Source organism: Hemibagrus wyckioides, linkage group LG28 (genome assembly GCF_019097595.1).
Source record: "Hemibagrus wyckioides isolate EC202008001 linkage group LG28, SWU_Hwy_1.0, whole genome shotgun sequence".
NCBI classification, from domain to species: domain Eukaryota; kingdom Metazoa; phylum Chordata; class Actinopteri; order Siluriformes; family Bagridae; genus Hemibagrus; species Hemibagrus wyckioides.
Window position 1 is genome coordinate 11,986,681 of NC_080737.1, and position 19,744 is coordinate 12,006,424.

Consider the following 19,744-nt stretch of genomic DNA (forward strand, 5'->3'; position numbering starts at 1 on the left):
CACATATTAATATCACCTATAGCCAAGAGAAATGATAACCCAATTGTATATCGTACAAGCGTAGAAATGAATGACAATGGGGTGGAGAGCACATACACTAACTATCCACTATTAGGAAAATTTGTACCCCTGCACATTTATAATACTATCGAATCAGCTAATCATGCGGCAATAAACAAGTAAATAAATAAATCACGCAAATACAGATCAAGGAGCTTGAGTTCATTTTCACACCCGTGATCTCTGTGACTTTAATCGTAGTATGGATTTTGGTACCATAAGGGCTGGTTTGGGTTTTTTATAAACTGCTGATTTCCTAATATTTTCACACACACAATTTTTTTTATACACAATGGTGCGGAAAAAGAAGCACAAACAAAACAACAACAACCAAACAAAGGCTATCAGCATAGACACACTAAAACTGGACAGCTGAAGACTGTAAAAAGGCTAGTTTAGGTTCATCTGTGCCCATGATAGCCTCAGATTCTTGTTGGCTGACAAGGGTAGTTTTCTGCTGTTGTAGCTCATCCATTGCAAGGTTTGATATCCGCAAAGCCATGTAGTAGCTTATAAGACAGCCTCCAAAACGTCTTTTAGACATTCTGATGCCAAAACAAATATAAATGTTATGTTATGTACTTTTACAGAAATGGATAGATTTGTTTAAGCCCTGGTCAGCAATGTTGCTTATGAAAGAAGGCACTGCGGTTTGCAAATCCCTCAAATTGTCAATTTTTTTTTTGTTCTAACAGATTCTGCAAAGTAAAGGGATTACATCTTAAATCACACTGTGCCGTGCTAAATTTGTATTGCCAAAATAAAGTATCCATGAATGGGGACACATTAATTTTACTTACTAGTACGGCAGAATGTGGTTTGTCATGTTGCAAGTGTATAGTAAGTGTACCTTTATTCTCACAATTTTTCACATGGCTACAAGAGCGCACGAGCACGCGAAGTGGGAGGGAAGCCCCATCATCACTCGCGCGTTGCGCGCCACAATGATGTCGCGAGCAGAGAGCTCTAGCCAATCAGCTCAACCGAAGACCTTCCTCAAAAGCTCCGGTGACAGGCACTCGCTGTTTACACATGACCTGCGCGCATAAAGCCGGCGCACGCGGAAAGACGCTTGAGCATCCAGGGCAAAGAAGGGAATGGATCGAACGCTCGCAAGCGGCATTTTAGTTCGTCTAAATTATTCGGATTATTCTTAAAAGCCCTGATTAAAAACCTTCAAGTGGTTCATTTTTCCCCATAAATATTGCGTCCTGTCCCTCCTGGTCCGTAGAAATCTCATAGAATTTTGCATGCAGTCATGTTTTTATTCACAAGGGTTGTGCTTTTTGTGAACGTTTTATTTGTAAGTTGCAAACTTGCGCGCTCTATGCAGAGTCAGCTGTGCGAACCTGTCAGGGTGGATAATCATGACTATGCAAATAACAACTTCGTCGGCTCTGAAATGAGTGCACCGCCGAAAAAAGTGGCTTTCCGAATAAGTGCGTTTGGGCAGGATTTTGTGCTCGACTTGCACACGGATTCTAGCTTCATCGCACCCACGCTCTCCACGTTGGACATGCCCATTGGGTCCGAGCGCGCGGACCTTCGGCGCTGTTTCTACGCGGGCACCGTGAATTCGGATCCACTCTCATACGCGGCTCTCAGTCTGTGCGACGGCCTGCGTGGCGCGTTTGGCTACGACGGCTGGGAGTATTTTGTCAGTCCGGCAAGTGACGAGTCAGTGTCATCGGGTGCGCGCCGGAGCGTGGAGAGCGCGCACCTTCTGCGTCGACGCGCCAACGCCGAGCTTGGAGGCAATGGCACGACGCGATGTGGCGTGGACGGTGGCCTGACACCCGACGTAGCACACTCCCTGGAAAAGTTTAAACGCTCTGAAGAAGCTAATGCCGGCGATAAAACCACCGTACAGAGGAGTCGGCTCAAGCGATTCGCATCGGTGCCTCGGTACGTGGAGACGCTTGTAGTGGCTGACGAATCCATGGCCAATTTCCACGGTGACGATCTGAGGCATTACGTGCTTACACTCATGGCAGTTGCGGCTCGCCTCTACAAACATCCAAGCATAATGAACCCCATTAACATCGTGGTGGTCAAGTTCCTGGTGATTACCGACGAGGATAAAGGGCCCAAGGTGACCGGCAACGCAGCCATGACCCTGCGCAATTTCTGCACGTGGCAGAAGAAGATGAACAAGAACAGCGACAAGCACCCGGAGTATTGGGACACCGCCATCCTGTTCACTAAAGAGGTGAGGAAAATTTGTGTGACATGAGTACTGAATGGATACTAGCAGTCATGTCAGGTCAATGTCAAGTATTTGAATTTGCTTATATGACTATATTTGACTAAAATTGTAAGTATCCTTCAAGTTTTGTGCATCACATAATGTGAAAAATTCAAACACATAATTATTCACTGTATGTCATTCATACACTTTGTGTCATCAAGTTTCAATCAAGAAAGAAACATCAAAACTAAATCCAGTCTGTTCAAGTAAGTATTTTCCCCATTGCACAATGTTGTACAAGGTACAAATAGACACAAATACCAGCCTAATCTCCTGTCCTCCAGGGTAACATTTTGGGTTAATGACATATTATTAAGAGTCACTAATCACTACAGGTGACTGCCCCTGTTGGCAACTGAACGTGTATCTTGATTTGGCTGCTCATTCATATCTGTGCCTGTTTGCATTCACAGCAGGGTTCAAGATCTCCTCAGTTTGTGCTTAAGCAAACACATGCAGAAGAGTCATGCTTTGCACTGATTCACCCTTAACAAACCCACACTGAAGTCAGCATTCAGTGTCAGCTGTTGCTCAGGAACGCCCACATGTGCAGGCACTCAGCCAGTCCTTCACACACCAAAGTCTTTTTCCCCTAACTGAGCGCCTGAGTCACACGTGGCCTAAGTAGTGATCTTTGAGATTTCTTTCATATTGAGGAGGCAACAAAGTGCAGATTGTTCCTTCCTGCATTTTTGTAGTTATGGCAGTCATTGCCTTCTGAAGACAAAGCCATTTTTGTCTACAGAAATCATTTTTGGTCCATAGTGGAGAGGGAGAATCAGTAATGTGACCCTATGTATATAAACATGGATCCAAAGTTCAGTGGATAGTCTAGCTAGTTTAAGCTTTCAGAGCTGTACAAATCTGGTTCGACATTACTCCATGAACGACTTAAACAGAAAATGAAGAGAGCCAAGACTTGGCTCCTCTGAGAACTCCAACATGCAATCTGATATACTGCACTTCTCACACACTAGTTAATGCCTTATGTCATTCCTGTGATGTTAAAGGAAAGATTATGATATAATTGTGTAATCATTTTTTGCCATAATTTTGTTCACATAGAAATTTTTGCATAAAAGTATAAACATATTGATCATAATACAGTCAGCCAACTTCACTGACTTATTGCAGCTGAGACCATGTGCAAGCAAGGAAATCTGGCTTTTGTACAGGGCTGTAGCATAAAAAATAAGAAGAAATGTCCCATTCCTGGGGGATCATCTTTTAACCACACTTCCAGCTGGGAATGATCTGATACCTTCTCTCCCATGTCCCCTCTGCCCGTCCAACCATCTCCTCAAAAAAGGCCTGTTTTCCATTACCAGAGAGCGGGAGAGAGGGAGAGAGACCCCTAAATCCCACCTTGTCAAGGCCCACCTGCTGTAGAAGCCCTTTCCAGCTGCAGCATGGGGAAAGTGACTCTCTGGGGCTCTGCAACATTTCTTCCAAGTTCCATTTTTCCACCAGCACATTTAGAACAACATCCTTTCTCATATTCGTCCACTCTGTTGTCTCGGGTTGTACCCTTTAAGCCAGTGTAGTGTATGAATTCTTTCACTGGCCCACTGCAACTTCTACATATCATGGCAGCTTAGTAAAAGTCTATTTGAACAGGTTTAAATAAACTGCGACAAAGCTAATCATTGAACTGAAGGATTTTTAAGTCTGTAGTTACCACTTAAAACAATTGAAGACATGGGTGAAGGGAGGTAAGGGTATCTGGAATGAAAGCCTCTGATCATTCCCAGCTGGGACTGTGGTAGGGGAGAATCTTACACAGCACTGATCAACATCCCTGTTTGGTGATCCTTGTTCTGTAGCTCTCCAGAAACAGTGTAGTGATTACTGCGACAGAAAGTGGATGCTTTTTGTCATTTTGTTATACAATTCACACTTAAGTCATTTCTCCAAGTGCATCTAGTGCACTTAGAACAGTTATGACTTGTGAAAATGACTGTTTATTTTCCAGAGGCAGTGTTTTTCCATAGCCTGAGATGAACGCATATTTATGAAGTTTGTAAAAGTTCTAAAGTGCTAAATAATTAGCACAGTGTAAACTAAGCTTAGCTGGCATATTGAACCGCATTCACAAAACACACTTTCTCTTAGATTTGTCAGCATTCTTAATATAATCCATTACAGACGATGTTATAAAAACTTGTACTGTATAATAAGGGGGACTTCCATAGAGATTCTTTGACCGTTTTTGGAGCATGATGTAAAAGAACATGGGGAATATGTCATCTTACCATTTCAGTGGTGACTCACAACAGATTTATTAAGCTCCAGATCCCATTTAACTGGAAGGCAATGAGCTCAGAGGACTCAATTTATGTCATATTTGCAGCAGAAGGCTCATGTTTAAGCAGAGCCTATGCAAGGATCTCAGTCTTTTTATTAGCATTAGAGTATTAGGGGAATTATTTGAAGAGGCGTTTACAAAAGTTGGGGTGGCACTTACATGGATCAAAACAAGTAAGCAAAAACAAAAAGAGAGTGCTTATGTCAGGGATGTGTAGTTAAATGCAAGCGCACTGTATAATGTACAAACGAAAAACAACCAAAAAACTGACCAAAAACCAAGAATCATAAACCTGAACTTGAACCAAGCAATACTGTGGCGCACATCCCAACAAATGACTACACCAATAACAGAAGCTTGATGGTAAGTCCCTGAAAAACGAGAAGTTACATAGTGGTGTTAAGGTATAACCAGACACAGGTGAGAGTGATTGAGATTTGTAACATGTTGGGGCTGATGGGTAGTGTAGTTCAGCACCCACTAGTGCTACCACGATAGAACCTGCCGCCTAACAGCCCCTGCTCCTGAAAAATGAAATATAGTCAATAGGGGTTTCTGGACAGCCAGGTGAAATGTCTCTTAGCTGACAGGGTTCATTGGGAGTGCTACACTTACCCTAGCCAGCAGGAAACGTGAGGCAGTGAGGTGGAGCATAGCTGAGGGGTGGTGCAATGTCTAAAGCTGTGCATGCGAACAGAGCAATGGCCACTGCAAAGCCAGCAGGGTGAGAAACTCTTTCCAAGAAGGAGCCAGAGGGGGGCATGGCATGGCATTCGATGTGTAGCAAGGAGGTGGAGTGATGGAGTCAGCTAAGCAAGCAGGCAGAGTGACTTCCTCAGCAGAGCTGGATGGCATAGCGATGTTCAAGTGACATGGTGAGGCTGTGAGCCATAATGGCATCCTCTGTGGGGTTAGGGAGGGTGGGAGATGGTTCTAGGTAGATCCTCCTCAAAAAATCTCCTGAATGGGCAGATGGCATCCATCCATTTGCTTGTTGCTCTCACTTGTCAACACTCCGGTGCTCCCACATCAGGCAATTCTTCTCCAGGAGTGCTCCTTGAACGCTGAATAATCAGGCAATGAAAGAAAAGAATCATCTCTCCGCTTCAGCTGTAGTAGTGATAGAGATCTTTTACCAAATCTATTGGAGAAGCGTTGGAGGGAGAGAGGCATTAAAGAACCATAAAAATTTCAACTGACCTCAGCTTAGAGCTTCTCACTGGCCCTTAACCACTCAGGTTAAAGGAGCACTCACCCACAACTTGTTACATGAACTTTATGTCAACTCGAGCACATCCTGTTAAATCTAGACTGGCATCCACGCCTACACAGGACGGTCTATAGTTTATTTTATGAGCGTAATACGTCATCAAGCACTTGCCGGCCGTGAAAGTCAACATTCCATGGCTGGGTAGCCTGTTCTTTCAGAAAATATCGTATTTCTCTATGGCATTGACAGCTTCCCTAACCACACGCAACCGCAAGGCGTCATATTCTTTAGTAATCGAATTAAGTTCCTATTTTGAACTGTTTTGTGTATACTTGTTACTAGGCTCAATGTGACTCATTTAGACATAAATTTAGAATTGAAGGAAATACTCAGCCATGAGCTGCAGAAAAAGAGGGGAAGCACAGAGGCTCTTACACCCTTCCTTCTAAGGATGTCTAGCCATGCTTTTACCCATTAAGAGATTTCATGACATCATACGCTGACAATTCTAAACTAATAAATTCAATAAATCCTCGTTTCTACAAGATCTGTTGGTATGCAAACACAAAGCCCAGCTTGGGATATAGCACTTAATTGTTTCGGCGCTGTTGGTGTACTGCAATATTATATTGTAACACGATGTGAATTATCTGCTGTTCCACTTCTATTGTGTAGGCATACAACTCCTACAACACTGATTCTCAAGAAGGATTAATAGTTGTTTATTCAAAGCAATGTACTAATAAAAAAAGGACACCAAATTCCACCGCTGCTTTATAAGATTGTGTCATGATTCACACACACACAAAAAAAGAGGTTTGCAGAAGAAAGAACTGGGTTACAGTTACAAAATATACGCTTGTTACATAAAAGGGAAAAAAGGGGCTTTTCTTCTTTCCTTCTTTGAAACTTGTCGGTCCGGAGCTCTTGGTAATAACCATCCTCCCTCTCACATACCCGCATCTGGTTTGGGTTTTCATCGGTCAACAAGTGCAGCCCACAAACAGTTTGTCACACTGATTTGGGACCTCACTCCTTAATGTCTGACCATACCTTAAACCTGCTGATCCAGCAACATATCAGCACTCATGTGAGGACAAATCTCTGTCCAGCTTTAATGTAGAGCATGCTGTGAAATCGAACTCTCTCTAGATTGTTGGTTAGATGCATCGTTGCTAACACTAAACGTAATATTTTATGTAGTCTCCATTATTATGTTTCAAAGCAATACAAGTTGTTTTCTTTAGGAATATCACTACCAGCTAGTGTACACTCAGTGTGGTACAGTGAGTACAGAAAATACAAATGTGTTTTCAAATGTGTGGTAGCAAAATATAGGTCAGCTGAAAACTTCTTTTCCTTGGCCCACAACACTGCATTTTATTGCAACTATTACCTCATGTAGCCCTGAAACTCAAGAGAATCTTTAACTGTGCATCTGGAATATCTCTTGGTGAATCAAAAGCACTTAAGAGATTCCACGAACAAATGCCTGCTTTTTTTAATGATTATTTTGGTCATTGCATCAGTAGTGCTGTGATACTCACATATCAAGGATGACCTTTTTGGTAGTCTCATAGTTTCAGTAATCCAATCTGTATGGCCTAGGGGCAGTCCCATTATTTATGTGTTTGTGATTTTTCGCTTTTATAACAGTCCACTGATTTGATTGGTTGAGCAGTGTTGCAAGAGCATCTTTATTTCTGCAGTATATATCAGTATATCAGTCCAGCCATCATCAGTAGACATGATAAACAACATCATCAGTGGACATGTCAAACCATGCTTTTTAGGAATACAATATTTGGTTTAAAATGTAAATGGTGTCAACTGAAGATGACGTGGAAGATGGCATGCCAGTTAGCGAATCTGTGGCAAATCACAGCTGTACCGACATTCAGTCTAACCACATGAGTGCGAGTGCAATGTTGCTTCAATAGCTAACTGTTTGGTCGTGAGTCACAACAAGAAAGTCATTTAACTTGAATTGTGTAATTTAACTTCAGTCTTGTTTGCAGTCCCCTCTCAATGTTTTCCTTTATTGTTTTATTCATCTGTGACATTGTACGAAAAATGAGTTACATCTTGACCATCTTTATTATCATAACCACCTCATTTGTTCATAACGTGAACTGCACACAGTGTTGGAAACATTATTTGAGATTCCGGTCCATGTAATCTCCTGTTATACCATATCCCAAAGCGGAAAAGCATCTTAGAAATATTGACATGTCAGCAAAGAACAGGGCTAAATGGGCACAGGCTCACAGAAACTGGTTGCAGACTGGAAATATTTTCTACCCAGTATTATTATTATAACGTTCCGAATAGACTGTATGTGGTCATTTTCTAGAATTTGACTTCCATCTTCCAATGATCAGTTAACAGAAATGTTCCCACAATTAGCCAGTTTCTATCTAATTTCTCAATTTGACTTAAATCTTATTATTTTATCCAGGATCTGTGCGGAGCTTCCACGTGTGACACTCTGGGCATGGCAGATGTTGGCACAATGTGTGACCCAAAAAGGAGCTGCTCAGTGATCGAGGATGATGGCTTGCCATCTGCATTTACCACTGCACATGAGCTTGGTTAGTATACATGCAAAGTCACGATATTATTTGTAGTCTATGATTAGCCAAATTAGCTTTAATGGTTCATAAATGTGACACCACTTGTTAATTGTATCGAAAATCTGTTGAAACCTACTGTCTACAAGTAGCTCTTCTATAAGCGTAAGGCTAATCTGTAGATATTTGAGAAACAGCCATGGTAAGATCATGAACCCTGTTCAGAGTCGCTTGTTTTCATGCAGGAAGCTCCATCTCTGGTTTCATTAAAGTTTACAAGGCTAGTGCAGGAAATGAGGGAGGGCTAAATGTGCTGGAGGTACTAGAGGCATGATTTACATAGCTGTGGCTTGATTGCTGACATGATAATTACCTGAGAGCAGCAGTGGTGCGGATTTTAAATGCAAAAATAAAAACTGTTTGTTTGAGGTTTGCAGATAATTGAGATCAACTGGCGCAGTGAAAGGAATGCAAAATTCTTTTTTCGTCACAGGCCATGTATTCAACATGCCCCATGATAATGTGAAGGCATGTGAGGATGTATTCGGAAAGCTTCAGGATAATCATATGATGTCACCCACACTGATCCGGATAAACCGCACCAGCCCATGGTCACCATGCAGTGCTGCTATCATCACAGACTTCTTGGACAGTGGACACGGTAAGTCAGAGCAGCACTGGTTATATCTATTAATATCTATTTCCAGGAACATTTATATAGCTCTATAGTAATTTTCCTGGAAATAGATAGTTACTAAATAATGTTCTGGGCTATTGGTTTTACTGAAATATGGCTAAGACTGGGATATAAACTTTTAACAGTCAGAATTTGGATATTGCTAATGATGAACCAAACCAGGTTTAACCAATCAAGGTAGAAACATGTAAGTAACCATTTAACTAGAGTCAGAGCCATTTGAGCCCCAATGTCAGCATTTGTAGTTGAGACTCTAACCAGGATTATTGTAACTGTAACTTTTGAAATATGTTGTAAATACAATATATTTGAAATAAGTTTGCCTTGTGGCTACCATAAAACCATGTAAACATGAAAAGCTCATGCCCTCCTAGCTATTTGCAGCCATGAGTTTAATATGATTAATATTGATGGATGATGTTTACATGCCTGCATGTTCCATTTTGGCAAAGCACACATACCTGAAGCATTCTGAAATATGCATTAAAGTGTTTCTTAATGCATACAACATGTGTTCAGGGCTGCATAGGTATGCCATGCTAAACCAAAGCAAACCACCACATCTCCCTGTGGGGAAATGGCAGTTGATGTTCCACAAAGTCATTGAAGTGTTTTACAGGCAGCCATCCAGACCACTTCACTGAGATTAGACAGGCTTTAGAACACGCAGCCCAGTGTGGTCTGGCTGTCACTGGATTATAGGTAAAACAAGATCCTGTTTTCCCAAGCAAGTTCAGACAGATGTTTGGGTCAGGTTTCACTCCCATACTGGCAAAAACCGTTATATGACATAACCCTACAGGCTTGTGATGTCAGTTTGGAGCACTGTTTAGAACATTTGCAAGAGTGGATCTTTAAATATGTAGTCTTTTAATGAGCATTGAATGCAGTTTAATATATAATGTATCTTAAAAAAAGAAATAGTTTTAATTTACATTAGTTTTCATTCATTCAATTTCCAATCCATTGCAGGATATCCTTCATACACTCTTTCACACCCAGGCCCAGGAGCAATTTAGAGTATATTAAGAATTTAGAGGGCATAAATAGCTTCCTCCAGGTTCTCACATGCATCCTCTCACATCCTAAACACATGCCAGACTATGCTAAATTGTCCCTAGGTGTGAATGAGTGTGCATGGTGTCCTATGCAGGGTGTATTTCCACCACACATCCAGTGTTCCCAGGATACTCTCTGGATCCACTGTGATAATATGGCTACTGAAGCTGAATAAATAATTGAAAAATGTCATGGGGCAAAGATGTGAAAACACAGTTGATAACACAAGCACAAAATAAGATAGAAGCACAAGGCAATAGCATGTGGGGATTGGGAAATATTTTAAACAGCATTGTAAAAAGCAGTTGAGTCAAATGTTATAACAAATGTTATCATTAAGCGGCACATAGACACAGTATATTTTATGACATTTTGGTAATAATATAGTCATATCATTTTGATATACATTTATACATCGTTAGTTAACACAACACACTGTATTAAATCAGTAAATGATGCTTGCATGTGCAAAAAATTGGGGCACGCAATATGTTCTGCTGATCAGTGTGTGTGCATGTTTAGTCTCCGATCACATGAGCTTCCTCAAAGAGGCAGATGCATTGTCAGACGATGTTTCTCAAAGATACAGATGTCACTGTCGAGTACACACCCACACACACACACACATATATACACACTCTACAAGTGTAGAAAAGGAAAAAGCAAACAGTGGTGAAGTGTTTGTGTGCTTTACTGATTAGACAGTTTACAATTGGTCCTTTGGGTTCCCCAGACTCTCATAGACAAATACATCTCTCAGACTTCATCATTTAAACAAACACATACAGATGTGCTGAATCTAAAGATGAGTCAAACAAATCTTGAAGTTATAAGGCATTCAGTCAAACTTCTCTCTCAGATAATATCAACACCATTAGTGAATAATGCTTGGTATGATAAAAATCAGCATGGTGTTTATGTTCATTTGGGGCATATAGAACATATCTGAAGCTGCACTTATTTCCCATTAAATGTTGATAGGGCAAAGTAATCTTTAAATGAACTTTAGCGTTCTGACATATAATATGTTTGACATTGCTTAATAGGATTTTCCATCCTAAAGCTTCACGGGTTTGATTCAATAATGTAAGAACACATGAAGGTTAAACAGCCAAGATAAAGTTTCCAGAAATCAACCATGACACCATATTGTCATTAAACCCTACAGGTGATTGCTTATTGGATCAGCCTGAGAAACCCCTGACACTACCTGACGTTTTTCCTGGAGTGTCGTATGGTTTAGAGAGGCAGTGTGAGCTATCATTTGGCGCTGGTTCGAAGCCATGCCCACTAATGCAGGCACCCTGTCAGCGGCTGTGGTGTACAGGCAAGACCCGCGGCCAGCCTGTCTGTCAGACACGCCACTTTCCCTGGGCAGACGGCACAGCGTGTGGAGAAGGCTTGCTGTGTATGCGCGGGGTTTGCATAGAGAAATACGAGGTCACCAGGCCAAAGGTGAGTCAAGTGACACCACACTAGACATATACACACAGTAATGCACTGTATACTGTATATAAACATAGTAATGCATTGTATACTGTACATAAACTCACTAATGCATTGTATACAGCACATAAACACACAACTTTCTTATGTTTTTGGTCACGACAAGTCACCAGATCAGCTTCACTGCCTTGGAATAGATTCTACAAATCTCTGGAACTGTACTGGAGGGACAAAAATCATTCATCCAAAAGCTATTCCCTCTACTGGTTAAAAATCCCCCATAGATGTTGAACTGGATGGCGATCTCATGACTAAGATGGCTATAGCATATGATTTACATTATTTACATCCTCACTAAATCATTCAGTGAGCTCTCATAACCTGTGAATGGGGACAAGTTTATCCTGGAAAATAACGCTTTGAATAAAAATATTTCAAAATAAAAGTGACCCAAGACAACAAATTTTTTACTAATTTACCAGCCACATAGCTAGGGGATTGCTGACATCATGTAATATATAAGAGAGGGGGAAAGGCTAGATTAAAAATGATGGAACATGACAAAATATCAAGTGGAAAAAGATAAAGAAAATTATTTTAAAACATGTTAAAATGCAATAATAGCAAGCTGATAAAGTGTGCATCAATCTATTATGCATACACTATATGGCCAAAAGGGGGGGGGGGGTTGTCCATTCAGCCAGAAGACCACTAATGAGGTCAAGCACTAATGATGAGTGAAGGTGTTTCAGTTCATTCCAAAGGTTTTCAGTGAGGTTGAGGTCAAGGCTCTGTGCAGGACACTCCTACTTTGGAAACGCATGTCGTTCTGAAGCTCAGTTTGTCAAAGGGGCATTGACGTGCAAGATTAGATTTAGGCCTGAAGAGAAATTGTGAAGAGTCACATATGGGTGACATGGTCATGTGCCCACACACCTTTGGACATAGTGTATTTGAAGGAAAACCATGCTAAAAAATGTAGTATCACCACAAACTTTGCCTTCTCACACATGATTAGCTGACCCACAGTGTCGCTTCAATATAAGTAATTTAACCAATCCTATCATATTATACATAGTAAAGATTTATTATTTTCAGGTGGACTTTCATACATGAAAATGTTGACTAACTGTTAAATTTGAAACCTAAACGCTGAATGCAGTGGCTACAAAGATTATTAAATTCCTCAAAAATGACTTTAGCCACACTTTGCACACTCTTTATACACAGTTTAGTCATACTGTACATGCAAGCTAAATATACTTTTATGGACATCTTTTATGATGCAAAGCAGCACTTCAACACTTCACAACAATTTCTCTCTCTCTCTCTCTTTAGGTGGATGGAAAGTGGGGTAAATGGGGGACATTTGGGGCTTGCTCCAGGACATGTGGTGGTGGAGTGCAGCTGGCAAAGAGAGAGTGCAATAATCCAGTGCCAGACAATGGGGGCAAATACTGCCAAGGTGTGAGGGTGAAGTACCGGTCCTGCAACCTCACACCATGCCCAGACACAGGTCAGCACATTTTTAATGCATTTCAAGTCACTTCAAACCTACTCAATATATTTTATCCCTGTCTTTAGATTGACAGAAATGTATTTGTGCAGCAATAAATTGCTTTGATTTTGTGCAGTCATGGTCAGTTCCCTGGTAACAGACATGATTATTGTTTAGCCTTTTGGGACAAGACGTTAGACATAAATTAGATATATTGGATCCTGGGCTTAAATTGAAGGCAACTGAAGAGCACCTAGGAACTGGCATTAGTAAAAGAACTACATCTCTTACATGTCTTTAACACAGGGAAGAGTTACAGAGAGGAGCAGTGCGAGGCTTTCAATGGCTTCAATCTGAACACCAACCGCCTGACGCCCTCTGTGGTGTGGGTCCCGAAGTACTCGGGCGTCTCCCCTAAAGACCACTGTAAACTGATATGCAGGGCTAACGGGACAGGTTATTTCTACGTCCTTGCTCCCAAGGTGAGAATTACAGCTTTATACATCATTTCCATTCGTACCATTCCCTGGTTTACATGGTAAAGTCTGGAAGCCTTAAATAGATGAACTACATTGGGTTTTGGTGGAAGAACCAAAAGAAACCACATCTTTCTTTCATTGTAGGACACATTTCCTCTCTGAATCATGAATTATTACTCAGAAGTGTTTTAAATGAGTGTTTATTTTTGTAAGAAAGCATTGAAATAAACAGTACAGGAATATTCTGTAAACCTGTAATGTAGAAAATTGTCTGGGGTCATGATTGCCTTTAGTTTCTCATAGCTGTCAGAATGCATGGAGAAAAAAAGGATTGCGAAAAAGATAGTAAGAGAGAAGAGGTTAATCCAGCGTTGAGATACAGAGTGTGGTTTGAGCTTTCACAGAATCATGAGGCATATCAGGACCAGGCAGTCACTCACGCACAAGCAGCTACCACAAAATACAGCACCCAAGAAAGAATGCAGAAAATAAGTCATTTATTATTAAAGTAAAAGGCATTTGCCATGGTATAGTACTGCTCCTTGCAGATTTAGAAACTGTAAACGGTCAGCATTATACAGTTATAAATATAATGAGTAATGCTCATTAAGCACACAATCTTTTGTCCTGTCCTTTTGCAGGTTGTAGATGGGACTCCATGTTCTCCAGACACTTCAGGAGTCTGTGTTCAGGGCAAATGTAGCAAAGCAGGCTGTGACGGTAAACTGGGCTCCAGCAAGAAGTTTGACAAGTGTGGCGTCTGTGGAGGAGACAATAAGAGCTGCAAGAAGATTTCTGGCCTCTTCACAAGACCCATGTAAGTTAATATAGGAAGCCTTTATCTTTGTGGCCTGCATTCTGATCATATTAGCTGATATTCCCTAGAAGTCATACATCATGCGGCATTGTATTTCATAAAAAATGTTTTAGGGATTCAGATTGTGATCATGCCTTCACATGTTTCTGTCTTAATCATTTACAATGTGCAGTGAGACTATTTTAGACAGAAACGTTCGTGCAAAACATAAATGTATGTTAAATGTAACTATGGTACAAAACAAATCACATTAATTTATATTGGCTTTAAAGTAATTTCCTATTTCTCAGCAATTGAAAGAGAACTAATATGTGTGTTTGCAGTGTTATGAATTGTGTGTAAAATCACCAGCTGTGTAGTGGAACATTTTTAAAGTCTTAGGTCAGTATGCAGAGTTTAGTTATAGTTACTTTAGACTATGCATAATGTGGAGTTAAATTCCAAAATTGTACACAATGGGTATTCAGACCTCAGATGCCACCACAACATGTGTACAGAAGGTCCATGTGTAGAGCTAAGTGCGCTGAAGTGCATTGTTTTAGTTGAGATCTTGACCTTTGACTTAGGGCCATTTTTGTCACAATAAAATCTGTGGTTTTGGGGCTTTAAACACACTCAAAATCATGGAAAGGGCCATTAAAGGACAATATTAAACATATAAATATGACAATCAATTAATTATAGTAAAGTCCAGTAATATGTTTTTTTTCTCATATGGAGAACATCTTAATCAGGGACACTGCTTACCTCAATGGCAGATTTTTTATGGTTAAAATTATGCACTAAGCACTATTAAAAGTGACATGTAAGTATAGCAGATGAAAGCTTGGTCATCCTTGGTTATTCTTTAACCCATAGACACATTTTCTTTACAGAGGAACACATCAAATAAAAAAAAGCATTGAAATGATTAATTTGCTCGAAACAGAAATTAGAAAGTGTGATAAAATACCTACATATAAATTTTCTATTTAATTTAAAAGAGAGAGAAGTGTAAAGACAACCTTCACACAGGCTTTATTGGACGCTATTGACTGGCATTAGAGGATCTAATATAAAATTTCACAATCATACTATAGTGGATGCTGTCTAGATCCTCTTCAGTATTAAAACCCTAACCTTATTTTTTCACCTTTATTTCCCTTAGCCACGGCTACAACTTTGTCGTCATGCTTCCAGTGGGTGCATCCAATGTTGACATCCGCCAACGTGGCTATAAGGGAATGGTAAACGATGACAACTACCTGGCTGTCAAGAACAGCCGAGGCGAATACCTTCTCAATGGTAACTACATAGTGTCAGCAGTGGAGCGGGACATCCTAGTGCGTGGCAGCCTCTTGCGCTACAGCGGCACCAGCGGCCAATCAGAGACGCTGCATGCTGTAAGGCCACTGGGGGAATCTCTAACAATAGAGGTGCTGTCTGTGGGCCACTTAACACCTCCACGCATCCGCTATTCCTTCTATATAAAACGAGAATCCAAAGAGGACAAGGTGTTAAAGAAGGAGGACAGGACTCTGGCTGAAAACAGCATTCTTGTTGAGGAGGGAGGACTTGGCAAAGAAGCTGATCCCCTCAATAAAAAGATTCAATCTCCCTATGTCAAGGAGGCTCCACCTCCTGGGAAGTGGGTGACTACTGGGTGGGATGAGTGCTCAGTGACCTGTGGAAATGGCCTCCAGAGGAGATTGGTACAGTGTCTAAGAGGAGACGGATCTCCTGGGACAGACTGCGATCCAGCCAAAAGGCCAAGCGCAATACGGGCATGTGGTGACCCATGCCCAGTGTGGCATATAGGTGAGTGGTCCCCCTGTTCCAAGACCTGTGGCAAAGGCTTCAAACGACGTCCACTCCGCTGTGCCACAGAGACGGGCATGGTGCTTCCCAGGGATCACTGTGTGAGCATGAAGAAGCCACAGGAGCTAGACTTTTGCTCGTTAAAATCCTGTTAATGATTCCTTTTCCCCCACAGTACTTTACCTTTCATGTTATCTACTTTCATGGACTTGTCACTTTGTTAAACGATATACTCAACAAACAAAGAACAGTTAAAAGTTGAACGATCCGGAACCTTATTTGTTCTGGTGCATCTTGTGTTTTTTTTTGCCTTGCCTGCGAAAGGGAAGAGACATAAAGAAGAAGAAAAAAACTGTTATAAAACAGAGAGAAGCAATACCTTGTAAAGCAATATTGCCATATAGGCTAACTTAAATGCCGATCATCTTTTGGACTAAAAAAGAAACATTCCAGTTCAAAAAGTAGCACAGACATTGCCCTTGTACTGCATGTCCTCCTTAGATCCCTCTTGTGTTAATGCCTCAAAAGGGTTCAGAGAGTCTGGTGAGAGAATGGGTTCAAGTTTCATCTAAACAGAGTATGGTTTAATGCTTTGATCATTTACCATTATGATTTGAAAACATGAATTAGTCCTGTTGTCTATGTAAATATTCCTGGCATAATAAACATTGAGAGAATGCCAGAGCGCTGGAGAAGCAGAAATTTGTTGATTCTTTCCAAGACCTTATTATGTAGGAGAAAAGTTCGGTCAGTTTATTGCTAATTCTTAGTGACTAGAACTTTCATGCCTTTTAAAGTAAGGTATTGCATCACTACATATCACATAGACTTACAGAGAAGCTAAAGAAAATGATTCCAACTGAGTTAGTTATCTTAATATTAGCATATTAATCTTTCTCCTGAATCTCAACAGTAGGTTATCTATTCTTCTATAGTTCAGGGTGAGACAGTTAACTCTTAGCGTCCGGCCCTGTCTTCAAACTGTGCCTCCAAGACAGGTTTTTATCTCATTTAGTCATCCAACATCTCATTTGTTTTTATTTTATCCTCTCTTTCCAGTGAGACAGAGGTACAGCTGCTATAATCAAGCCCTGTCTGGTACAGTAACTAAGTTATTATTATAGCAATGATTTGGATGGCTTATGCCACAAGACATGATTTTGTGCCGGATGCCAACCTGGTAAACTGTCTTTTGTACACAATGTAAATTCATGTAATGCATAATACAGTGAAAAGATAACAAGATGTGTGTGAGGTTCTTTGGAGTGACCATATCGTCCATCTAAAAGATGGTTCCTATGTGACTTGGAATGTTTTATCCATTTTTTTTTTCTTTTGCACTTTAGTACAGCAAAAGAGTTCATCGTCCTGCATGGGCTGCCTTGTATACCATGTATACATCCATCTAGCTGTGCACAAATAAATCCTGTAAATACCTTTCTATTTTATGTATTTTTTTACGCTGGCATTTTGAATTGTCATGAATTCAAGGTATTTATTCCAAATAAAACATGTACTAACGAGATGCTTTATCACTCTGCTTCCTGTGTGTTTTCTCCTGTGTGAAACATACTTTAAGACTTACCCCATGGGCTGGGTGATGAGTCTTCAGCTTAATATCTTGACACAATTGTATGGTGGCTTTTCTCACACCATGAACAATAGATTATATGCCATGTGCTGGGAAAAACTCACATCATGATTTCATGACTTTAAGCTTCTCTGTGTGGGACACACTGTGCCTTTTCTGTATGATTTTCCATTTAGCTTCCTTCAATATTCAATTCATTCCCATGAATCAGGAACTGAGACTGTTCAAAGGCTACTCCTTGACTGGAAGGAAAGAGGAAGGGAGGGAGTGATGGAAAGTGAGAGAAAGATCATGTGTACCAAATTTCAAGCCATAGAATGTAGCAGCTCTTTGCTCACTATCCCAGGCCATATAAGGCAGTGAGGCTTCATTAGGGTATATATATAGCCATTGGTGAAAAAAAAACAAAAAAACAGTGTTAGGCTTGAACATTATGGGTAGTGGACCATTATTGGATTGGAAGTATTACATCAACCAAAAAGCAATGTCATTTCAGTTGCCAAAAAATGTTTTATATCAGCCAACTCACTTAAGATTGGATTGAAATATCAAAAAATAAGTACAGCCAGAACAGATGCTGGATTTCTTTCTCTCGACCGTATCTGCCATTTTCTTTTCTTTGCACATGCTATCTTACTTCCTGAGTGCTTTTTATTGTTATCTGTGCTTGCTTTAAAGTTGTTGCTCTATGTTCTCTAAGTTCTAGGATTACCCAACAGTATAAACATTACACTGACAACAATACCATTCATTCCCTCATCTTCAGTAACTGCTTTATCCTAGTCAGGGTCACACTGGATTCAGGGCATCTCTCAGGAACATGAGGCAGAAACACACCCTAAATGGGATGCCAGTCCAGTGCAAATAGCCAATCTGAAAATAGGAAACATGTACTGTGTGACAGCAGTGCTACCTTTCTTTTCAACTGTAAGACTTTTCAACACAAGATCTGTGTAAAACCCCAATGAACACATTTTCACATCTGTATTTTACTTTTAAGACGAAATTTACAATACTAGAATGTCAGAGCTGCAAAGCCAGGTATGTCATCAGTGATCTCATCTGTGGGCTCCCTTGGGAAGATGAAGGGTAGGGGCGGTGGTGGTCTTTACCCCCATTCTTTGCCTCACTACTTCCTCATAACATCCCTTTCTTCATGACTTGCTATGTTACTCATATCCGGAGACAATAGGAAACGAGGGAAAAAGGTCAGTGCCAGCGAAGACAGGATAGAAGGGTGGGTGGGAGTGGTGGTGTCCACTCCCAGTCCAGTGCAAATGGCCAATCTGAAAATAGGAAACATGTACTGTGTGACAGCAGTGCTACCTTTCTTTTCAACTGTAAGACTTTTCAACACAAGATCTGTGTAAAACCCCAATGAACACATTTTCACATCTGTATTTTACTTTTAAGACGAAATTTACAATACTAGAATGTCAGAGCTGCAAAGCCAGGTATGTCATCAGTGATCTCATCTGTGGGCTCCCTTGGGAAGATGAAGGGTAGGGGCGGTGGTGGTCTTTACCCCCATTCTTTGCCTCACTACTTCCTCATAACATCCCTTTCTTCATGACTTGCTATGTTACTCATATCCGGAGACAATAGGAAACGAGGGAAAAAGGTCAGTGCCAGCGAAGACAGGATAGAAGGGTGGGTGGGAGTGGTGGTGTGTGAAGGCTGAGAAGAGTCACTAGAGGGAATAAAAGGGAAATTCAAGCTCAGTCTTCTTGGTTTGTGTCATAATTCCTCTTTCTCCATCGTCTGTACTCATGTACCTCCTTATTCTCCTGAATTTTAAGTTTTGTTTTACAATGAGAAGTGGAAAGCGCTGTGTAAAAGGACAAAAGCAGAACCACTATTGGCTGGATTAGCAGATCGGATGCAGTAGTAGACTATACTCCCAACCAGTTTTGACCAGTTCAATAAAGCAATTCTACTACTACAGAGAAAGATAAACAATATACTCA

The 19,744-nt window shown here is 40.7% G+C and overlaps 1 protein-coding gene across 1 annotated transcript; it reads left to right on the forward strand.

Moving 5' to 3' along the window:
• The first annotated feature begins 1,034 nt into the window (after window positions 1–1,034).
• adamts15a (ADAM metallopeptidase with thrombospondin type 1 motif, 15a) lies at window positions 1,035–17,719 on the forward strand. Its single transcript, XM_058383421.1, has 8 exons — window positions 1,035–2,269; window positions 8,282–8,414; window positions 8,887–9,054; window positions 11,318–11,604; window positions 12,934–13,111; window positions 13,400–13,575; window positions 14,214–14,389; window positions 15,537–17,719. The coding sequence occupies exons 1-8, from the start codon at window positions 1,319–1,321 to the stop codon at window positions 16,339–16,341; spliced, it is 2,874 nt and encodes a 957-aa protein (XP_058239404.1). The 5' UTR covers window positions 1,035–1,318; the 3' UTR covers window positions 16,342–17,719.
• Window positions 17,720–19,744: the final 2,025 nt, after the last annotated feature.